Source organism: Vicia villosa, linkage group LG4 (assembly GCF_029867415.1).
Source record: "Vicia villosa cultivar HV-30 ecotype Madison, WI linkage group LG4, Vvil1.0, whole genome shotgun sequence".
Taxonomy (NCBI): domain Eukaryota; kingdom Viridiplantae; phylum Streptophyta; class Magnoliopsida; order Fabales; family Fabaceae; genus Vicia; species Vicia villosa.
This window is the reverse complement of record NC_081183.1, coordinates 67,667,966-67,678,842: the sequence shown is the minus strand read 5'-3', so window position 1 is coordinate 67,678,842 and position 10,877 is coordinate 67,667,966. Positions and strand designations below refer to the sequence as shown.

Genomic DNA, 10,877 nt, shown 5'->3' with positions numbered 1-10,877 from the left:
CTTACATTAAATAGATCACTTTATTTTGGCTAATTAAATAAAGGTCCTAGCACATTAATTTATTACATATATGACCCAAAAAATTCTAACAATCTCCCACTGGTCATATATGTATCCTTATAAATGTGTTAGACTTTGTGAGCTCAAAAATTTCAATTATAAACTTTGGACATATCCTTATCTCGTCCATTAATTATATCAATATATAGGACCAAAGCGGTTTTCATTATATCAGTCATAATTTAACCCATTAAAGATCACAAATATAAAAACAACTAAATGACATAGATTAATCATGAAATATGTAGCATGAAAATCACATGAAAGTGATCAATACATACCAATTTTAAACTTGTCCTCCTTACCTTAATGAAATCAATATTATCATACAAAGTGCAATGAACTGAATAACCAAACTTTATTTCTGATCAGAACGTAATAAAATATATGAGTATGTATATATACTATCAAAACATAGAACATAAATAACAACAATGACTAACTCCCACTAAACAAAAAAAAATCATTTAATTGTATAACACCCATGTGAGCAGCGTGCTCATGAAAGGCCTTGCATGGAAGCCCCATTGTCATAGGGTCCGCTATCATGGAGTTTGTCCTTAAATTTTCTATAAAGATTTGTCCACTTTGTACTCTCTCTCTCCTTTTGCCAATTGTAGTTTATCTTAAATTGACCAAATTGTGCGAGAAGATGTATTAACACCAAATGCACGAGTAAGTCATCTGACAACTCAAGCTTTTGTGCCTTAAGTTTGTTGGAAGCAATATTAGACATTTCCATAATATACTTTCTTATGTTTCCTTTGCCTTTATAATTATAGAAATCAAGCTTTGAAGAAGTGTGCTTGTTTCCACTTTATCGCTTTCAGCAAAGCGCTTTTCAATTTCTGGAAGGAAATGTTGGCACTTGTTATTTCTTCACATATAGTACCCCTAAATGCCTCTGGAATCGTGCTTTATGATCATATGACTCATGCAATTGGAGTGATCCCACTTGTCATAATTTTCCTTTCATTAAAGGTTGAAGTCTATAGGAAAAGGGGTTGATTCATCAGTAATGCAAGGTCAAGATCCATGCAGCCAAAAACAATAAAAAAGTCCTTAAAATGTGTCACCATTAAAAAACTAGAATTGACAGTTTGAAATAAATCATAAATAAATTCAAATACTATATGTTCAAATAATGTCATAACCCATTCAAGATATCTAGTGCACCATCAATATCAAGTCTTTGGACAATAATATTAACTGCAAGTGATACTCTTGTTATAACAATCCAACATTGATAATAAAACATGTCAAATAATAAAACCCTCTTTGGATTGATTTATCATTCACATGTGAAGTCTTAAAATTATCACATGTTTATCATTACAAGTGTGTGTATATAATCATGTCAAATATCAATTTTCCTTTGGGCAAGCTAATACTCACATAGAAACATATGCACACTAACATTCAACATTTCTCATGATCAAATCCATAAAAGAAAGGTCACTTTGGTGATTTCTAGTCTCGGTAGAATCATTTAAAATGTCAAATAACTATAATTTAAAATTATGACAAATTGAATTGAATTAATTTCTAAAACTAAAATACATTTATACCTTATCTTAATTTTCACTAATATTCTTTGGATTTATTATAAGAAATATTAAACAATCAGATATATAAGCCCTGGACACAATTTGAACATAAAAAAATTAAAAGGACGCATGGCTTCCCAAACCAGACAGCCAACTCGTGGGTTATATCAGTAAACCAAATGCATAAGTGATGATATTTTATATAGCATTGCAATTGTCTCAAAACAATTCAATCATAATTCATATATAATATTAGTAATGCGTATCATCCATGTTCATTTAGGAAGGAAAAAAATAAGAAGAACCAACGCACCATCCATATTCATTCACGACTTTATATATATTATATTTAACAATTTATTCAATTCAAACTTATATTCATTATTAAATAATAATAATAATAATAATAATAATAATAATAAAATCAAAAGTGTGTGATGAATTATAGTAATTCAAAATAATTAAAATTTGAAACTCTAATACCAATAATTATCAAAATTCACACATGAATCAAGTATGGGTGGCTCTGCTACCACTTGTTGGGAATTTTCTTAATTAATCAAGACTTTATGCATCCATACTCGAATTCAAGATGAAATAGAAAGCAGATGCGCACCTTTAGGATTCATAAAATATTAATGAGAAGATGATGATTTTGATAGAGTATTGACTTTCTAATTGTAGATTCCTTAATTCCTTAGTTCCTCTTACAATGGGATAAAGAGAATAAATATTCCATGATATTTTCTTGTTGTCTACAATTGGGGACCATAACTCCTTATTTATAAGAATCACATGCCCTTTCATTAAGAGTCGTGTTTATTCAATTTTAGAATCTCATGCCCTTCCATGAAGGATCGTGATTATTTAAGGTTTCTTATTTCAATTTTACCCATCACAAAAATAGAAATAAGACTTTTGGTATCTACACAATATTTTTCATAACAATTATATCCTTAGCCATAAAACTTACATTAAATAGATCACTTTATTTTGGCTAATTAAATAAAGGTCCTAGCACATTAATTTATTACATATATGACCCAAAAAATTCTAACAATCTCCCACTGGTCATATATCTATCCTTATAAATGTGTTAGACTTTGTGAGCTCAAAAATTTCAATTATAAACTTTGGACATATCCTTATCTCGTCCATTAATTATATCAATATATAGGACCAAAGCGGTTTTCATTATATCAGTCATAATTTAACCCATTAAAGATCACAAATATAAAAACAACTAAATGACATAAATTAATCATGAAATATGTAGCATGAAAATCACATGAAAGTGATCAATACATACCAATTTTAAACTTGTCCTCCTTACCTTAATGAAATCAATATTATCATACAAAGTGCAATGAACTGAATAACCAAACTTTATTTCTGATCAGAACGTAATAAAATATATGAGTATGTATATATACTATCAAAACATAGAATATATATAACAACAATGACTAACTCCCACTAAACAAAAAAAAATCATTTAATTGTATAACACCCATGTGAGCAGCGTGCTCATGAAAGGCCTTGCATGGAAGCCCCATTGTCATAGGGTCCGCCATCATGGAGTTTGTCCTTAAATTTTCTTTAAAGATTTGTCCACTTTGTACTCTCTCTCTCCTTTTGCCAATTGTAGTTTATCTTAAATTGACCAAATTGTGCGAGAAGATGTATTAACACCAAATGCACGAGTAAGTCATCTGACAACTCAAGCTTTTGTGCCTTAAGTTTGTTGGAAGCAATATTAGACATTTCCATAATATACTTTCTTATGTTTCCTTTGCCTTTATATTTTATAGAAATCAAGCTTTGAAGAAGTGTGCTTGTTTCCACTTTATCGCTTTCAGCAAAGCGCTTTTCAATTTCTGGAAGGAAATCGTTGGCACTTGTTATTTCTTCACATATAGTACCCCTAAATGCCTCTGGAATGTCGTGCTTTATGATCATGTGACTCATGCAATTGGAGTGATCCCACTTGTCATAATTTTCCTTTCATTAAAGGTACGGAAGTCTATAGGAAAAGGGGTTGATTCATCAGTAATGCAAGGTCAAGATCCATGCAGCCAAAAACAATAAAAATGTTTTCTTTCTAGTCCTTAAAATGTGTCACCATTAAAAAACTAGAATTGACAGTTTGAAATAAATCATAAATAAATTCAAATACTATATGTTCAAATAATGTCATAACCCATCTCAAGATATCTAGTGCACCATCAATATCAAGTCTTTGGACAATAATATTAACTGCAAGTGATACTCTTGTTATAACAATCCAACATTGATAATAAAACATGTCAAATAATAAAACCCTCTTTGGATTGATTTATCATTCACATGTGAAGTCTTAAAATTATCACATGTTTATCATTACAAGTGTGTGTATATAATCATGTCAAATATCAATTTTCCTTTGGGCAAGCTAATACTCACATAGAAACATATGCACACTAACATTCAACATTTCTCATGATCAAATCCATAAAAGAAAGGTCACTTTGGTGATTTCTAGTCTCGGTAGAATCATTTAAAATGTCAAATAACTATAATTTAAAATTATGACAAATTGAATTGAATTAATTTCTAAAACTAAAATACATTTATACCTTATCTTAATTTTCACTAATATTCTTTGGATTTATTATAAGAAATATTAAACAATCAGATATATTAGCCCTGGACACAATTTGAACATAAAAAAATTAAAAGGACGCATGGCTTCCCAAACCAGACAGCCAACTCGTGGGTTATATCAGTAAACCAAATGCATAAGTGATGATATTTTATATAGCATTGCAATTGTCTCAAAACAATTCAATCATAATTCATATATAATATTAGTAATGCGTATCATCCATGTTCATTTAGGAAGGAAAAAAATAAGAAGAACCAACGCACCATCCATATTCATTCACGACTTTATATATATTATATTTAACAATTTAATCATTTCAAACTTATATTCATTATTATAATAAATAATAATAATAATAAAATCAAAAGTGTGTGATGAATTATAGTAATTCAAAATAATTAAAATTTGAAACTCTAATACCAATAATTATCAAAATTCACACATGAATCAAGTATGGGTGGCTCTGCTACCACTTGTTGGGAATTTTCTTAATTAATCAAGACTTTATGCATCCATACTCGAATTCAAGATGAAATAGAAAGCAGATGCGCACCTTTAGGATTCATAAAATATTAATGAGAAGATGATGATTTTGATAGAGTATTGACTTTCTAATTGTAGATTCCTTAATTCCTTAGTTCCTCTTACAATGGGATAAAGAGAATAAATATTCCATGATATTTTCTTGTTGTCTACAATTGGGGACCATAACTCCTTATTTATAAGAATCACATGCCCTTTCATTAAGAGTCGTGTTTATTCAATTTTAGAATCTCATGCCCTTCCATGAAGGATCGTGATTATTTAAGGTTTCTTATTTCAATTTTACCCATCACAAAAATAGAAATAAGACTTTTGGTATCTACACAATATTTTTCATAACAATTATATCCTTAGCCATAAAACTTACATTAAATAGATCACTTTATTTTGGCTAATTAAATAAAGGTCCTAGCACATTAATTTATTACATATATGACCCAAAAAATTCTAACAATCTCCCACTGGTCATATATCTATCCTTATAAATGTGTTAGACTTTGTGAGCTCAAAAATTTCAATTATAAACTTTGGACATATCCTTATCTCGTCCATTAATTATATCAATATTTAGGACCAAAGCGGTTTTCATTATATCAGTCATAATTTAACCCATTAAAGATCACAAATATAAAAACAACTAAATGACATAGATTAATCATGAAATATGTAGCATGAAAATCACATGAAAGTGATCAATACATACCAATTTTAAACTTGTCCTCCTTACCTTAATGAAATCAATATTATCATACAAAGTGCAATGAACTGAATAACCAAACTTTATTTCTGATCAGAACGTAATAAAATATATGAGTATGTATATATACTATCAAAACATGGAACATAAATAACAACAATGACTAACTCCCACTAAAGAAAAAAAAATCATTTAATTGTATAACACCCATGTGAGCAGCGTGCTCATGAAAGGCCTTGCATGGAAGCCCCATTGTCATAGGGTCCGCCATCATGGAGTTTGTCCTTAAATTTTCTATAAAGATTTGTCCACTTTGTACTCTCTCTCTCCTTTTGCCAATTGTAGTTTATCTTCAATTGACCAAATTGTGCGAGAAGATGTATTAACACCAAATGCACGAGTAAGTCATCTGACAACTCAAGCTTTTGTGCCTTAAGTTTGTTGGAAGCAATATTAGACATTTCCATAATATACTTTCTTATGTTTCCTTTGCCTTTATACTTTATAGAAATCAAGCTTTGAAGAAGTGTGCTTGTTTCCACTTTATCGCTTTCAGCAAAGCGCTTTTCAATTTCTGGAAGGAAATCGTTGGCACTTGTTATTTCTTCACATATAGTACCCCTAAATGCCTCTGGAATGCCGTGGTTTATGATCATATGACTCATGCAATTGGAGTGATCCCACTTGTCATAATTTTCCTTTCATTAAAGGTACTGAAGTCTATAGGAAAAGGGGTTGATTCATCAGTAATGCAAGGTCAAGATCCATGCAGCCAAAAACAATAAAAATGTTTTCTTTCCAGTCCTTAAAATGTGTCACCATTAAAAAACTAGAATTGACAGTTTGAAATAAATCATAAATAAATTCAAATACTATATGTTCAAATAATGTCATAACCCATCTCAAGATATCTAGTGCACCATCAATATCAAGTCTTTGGACAATAATATTAACTGCAAGTGATACTCTTGTTATAACAATCCAACATTGATAATAAAACATGTCAAATAATAAAACTCTCTTTGGATTGATTTATCATTCACATGTGAAGTCTTAAAATTATCACATGTTTATCATTACAAGTGTGTGTATATAATCATGTCAAATATCAATTTTCCTTTGGGCAAGCTAATACTCACATAGAAACATATGCACACTAACATTCAACATTTCTCATGATCAAATCCATAAAAGAAAGGTCACTTTGGTGATTTCTAGTTTCGGTAGAATCATTTAAAATGTCAAATAACTATAATTTAAAATTATGACAAATTGAATTGAATTAATTTCTAAAACTAAAATACATTTATACCTTATCTTAATTTTCACTAATATTCTTTGGATTTATTATAAGAAATATTAAACAATCAGATATATTAGCCCTGGACATAATTTGAACATAAAAAAATTAAAAGGACGCATGGCTTCCCAAACCAGACAGCCAACTCGTGGGTTATATCAGTAAACCAAATGCATAAGTGATGATATTTTATATAGCATTGCAATTGTCTCAAAACAATTCAATCATAATTCATATATAATATTAGTAATGTGTATCATCCATGTTCATTTAGGAAGGAAAAAAATAAGAAGAACCAATTCACCATCCATATTCATTCACGACTTTATATATATTATATTTAACAATTTAATCATTTCAAACTTATATTCATTATTAAATAATAATAATAATAATAATAAAATCAAAAGTGTGTGATGAATTATAGTAATTCAAAATAATTAAAATTTGAAACTCTAATACCAATAATTATCAAAATTCACACATGAATCAAGTATGGGTGGCTCTGCTACCACTTGTTGGGAATTTTCTTAATTAATCAAGACTTTATGCATCCATACTCGAATTCAAGATGAAATAGAAAGCAGATGCGCACCTTTAGGATTCATAAAATATTAATGAGAAGATGATGATTTTGATAGAGTATTGACTTTCTAATTGTAGATTCCTTAATTCCTTAGTTCCTCTTACAATGGGATAAAGAGAATAAATATTCCATGATATTTTCTTGTTGTCTACAATTGGGGACCATAACTCCTTATTTATAAGAATCACATGCCCTTTCATTAAGAGTCGGGTTTATTCAATTTTAGAATCTCATGCCCTTCCATGAAGGATCGTGATTATTTAAGGTTTCTTATTTCAATTTTACCCATCACAAAAATAGAAATAATACTTTAAGTATCTACACAATATTTTTCATAACAATTATATCCTTAGCCATAAACCTTACATTAAATAGATCACTTTATTTTGGCTAATTAAATAAAGGTCCTAGCACATTAATTTAGTACATATATGACCCAAAAAATTCTAACAATCTCCCACAGGTCATATATCTATCCTTATAAATGTGTTAGACTTTGTGAGCTCAAAAATTTCAATTATAAACTTTGGACATATCCTTATCTCGTCCATTAATTATATCAATATTTAGGACCAAAGCAGTTTTCATTATATCAGTCATAATTTAACCCATTAAAGATCACAAATATAAAAACAACTAAATGACATAGATTAATCATGAAATATGTAGCATGAAAATCACATGAAAGAGATCAATACATACCAATTTTAAACTTATCCTCCTTACCTTAATGAAATCAATATTATCATACAAAGTGCAATGAACTGATTAACCAAACTTTATTTCTGATCAGAACGTAATAAAATATATGAGTATGTATATATACTATCAAAACATGGAACATAAATAACAACAATGACTAACTCCCACTAAAGAAAAAAAATCATTTAATTGTATAACACCCATGTGAGCAGCGTACTCATGAAAGGCCTTGCATGGAAGCCCCATTGTCATAGGGTCCACCATCATGGAGTTTGTCCTTAAATTTTCTATAAAGATTTGTCCACTTTGTACTCTCTCTCTCCTTTTGCCAATTGTAGTTTATCTTCAATTGACCAAATTGTGCGAGAAGATGTATTAACACCAAATGCACGAGTAAGTCATCTGATAACTCAAGCTTTTGTGCCTTAAGTTTGTTGGAAGCAATATTAGACATTTCTATAATATACTTTCTTATGTTTCCTTTGCCTTTATACTTTATAGAAATCAAGCTTTGAAGAAGTGTGCTTGTTTCCACTTTATCGCTTTCAGCAAAGCGCTTTTCAATTTCAGGAAGGAAATCGTTGGCACTTGTTATTTCTTCACATATAGTACCCCTAAATGCCTCTGGAATGCTGTGGTTTATGATCATATGACTCATGCAATTGGAGTGATCCCACTTGTCATAATTTTCCATTCATTAAAGGTACTGAAGTCTATAGGAAAAGGGGTTGATTCATCAGTAATGCAAGGTCAAGATCCTTGCAGCCAAAAACAATAAAAATGTTTTCTTTCCAGTCCTTAAAATGTGTCACCATTAAAAAACTAGAATTGACAGTTTGAAATAAATCATAAATAAATTCAAATACTATATGTTCAAATAATGTCATAACCCATCTCAAGATATCTAGTGCACCATCAATATCAAGTCTTTGGACAATAATATTAACTGCAACTGTTACTCTTGTTATAACAATCCAACATTGATAATAAAACATGTCAAATAATAAAACTCTCTTTGGATTGATTTATCATTCACATGTGAAGTCTTAAAATTATCACATGTTTATCATTACAAGTGTGTGTATATAATCATGTCAAATATCAATTTTCCTTTGGGCAAGCTAATACTCACATAGAAACATATGCACACTAACATTCAACATTTCTCATGATCAAATCCATAAAAGAAAGGTCACTTTGGTGATTTCTAGTCTCGATAGAATCATTTAAAATGTCAAATAACTATAATTTAAAATTATGACAAATTGAATTGAATTAATTTCTAAAACTAAAATACATTTATACCTTATCTTAATTTTCACTAATATTCTTTGGATTTATTATAAGAAATATTAAACAATCATATATATTAGCCCTTGACATAATTTCAACATAAAAAAATTAAAAGGATGCATGGCTTCCCAAACCAGACAGCCAACTCGTGGGTTATATCAGTAAACCAAATGCATAAGTGATGATATTTTATATAGCATTGCAATTGTCTCAAAACAATTCAATCATAATTCATATATAATATTAGTAATGCGTATCATCCATGTTCATTTAGGAAGGAAAAAAATAAGAAGAACCAACTCACCATCCATATTCATTCACGACTTTATATATATTATATTTAACATTTTAATCTATTCAAACTTATATTCTTTATTAAATAATAATAATAATAATAATAAAATCAAAAGTGTGTGATGAATTATAGTAATTCAAAATAATTAAAATTTGAAACTCTAATACCAATAATTATCAAAATTCACATATGAATCAAGTATGGGTGGCTCTGCTACCACTTGCTGGGAATTTTCTTAATTAATCAAGACTTTATGCATCCATACTCGAATTCAAGATGAAATAGAAAACAGATGCGCACCTTTAGGATTCATAAAATATTAATGAGAAGATGATGATTTTGATAGAGTATTGACTTTCTAATTGTAGATTCCTTAATTCCTTAGTTCCTCTTGCAATGGGATAAAGAGAATAAATATTCCATGATATTTTCTTGTTGTCTACAATTGGGGACCATAACTCCTTATTTATAAGAATCACATGCCCTTTCATTAAGAGTCGGGTTTATTCAATTTTAGAATCTCATGCCCTTCCATGAAGGATCGTGATTATTTAAGGTTTCTTATTTCAATTTTACCCATCACAAAAATAGAAATAATACTTTAAGTATCTACACAATATTTTTCATAACAATTATATCCTTAGCCATAAACCTTACATTAAATAGATCACTTTATTTTGGCTAATTAAATAAAGGTCCTAGCACATTAATTTAGTACATATATGACCCAAATAATTCTAACAATCTCCCACAGGTCATATATCTATCCTTATAAATGTGTTAGACTTTGTGAGCTCAAAAATTTCAATTATAAACTTTGGACATATCCTTATCTCGTCCATTAATTATATCAATATTTAGGACCAAAGCAGTTTTCATTATATCAGTCATAATTTAACCCATTAAAGATCACAAATATAAAAACAACTAAATGACATAGATTAATCATGAAATATGTAGCATGAAAATCACATGAAAGAGATCAATACATACCAATTTTAAACTTATCCTCCTTACCTTAATGAAATCAATATTATCATACAAAGTGCAATGAACTGAATAACCAAACTTTATTTCTGATCAGAACATAATAAAATATATGAGTATGTATATATACTATCAAAACATGGAACATAAATAACAACAATGACTAACTCCCACTAAAGAAAAAAAATCATTTAATTGTATAACACCCATGTGAGCAGCGTAC

General features: G+C 29.1%; 2 protein-coding genes across 2 annotated transcripts; both read right to left on the bottom strand.

The window, feature by feature from the left end:
- Positions 1-5,715: 5,715 nt before the first annotated feature.
- On the bottom strand, positions 5,716-6,147 carry LOC131597328 (uncharacterized). The gene has a single exon (XM_058870032.1). The coding sequence runs from the start codon at positions 6,145-6,147 to the stop codon at positions 5,716-5,718; it is 432 nt and encodes a 143-aa protein (XP_058726015.1).
- A 2,149-nt stretch (positions 6,148-8,296) lies between these two features.
- LOC131597327 (uncharacterized) lies at positions 8,297-8,773 on the bottom strand. Its single transcript, XM_058870031.1, has one exon. The coding sequence runs from the start codon at positions 8,771-8,773 to the stop codon at positions 8,297-8,299; it is 477 nt and encodes a 158-aa protein (XP_058726014.1).
- Between the last annotated feature and the right edge of the window lie 2,104 nt (positions 8,774-10,877).

Excerpts from the sequence above, each read along its gene's own strand:
- LOC131597328 (XM_058870032.1), bottom strand. The coding sequence starts at position 6,147 with ATGATCATAAACCACGGCATTCCAGAGGCATTTAGGGGTACTATATGT.
- LOC131597327 (XM_058870031.1), bottom strand. The coding sequence starts at position 8,773 with ATGGAAAATTATGACAAGTGGGATCACTCCAATTGCATGAGTCATATG.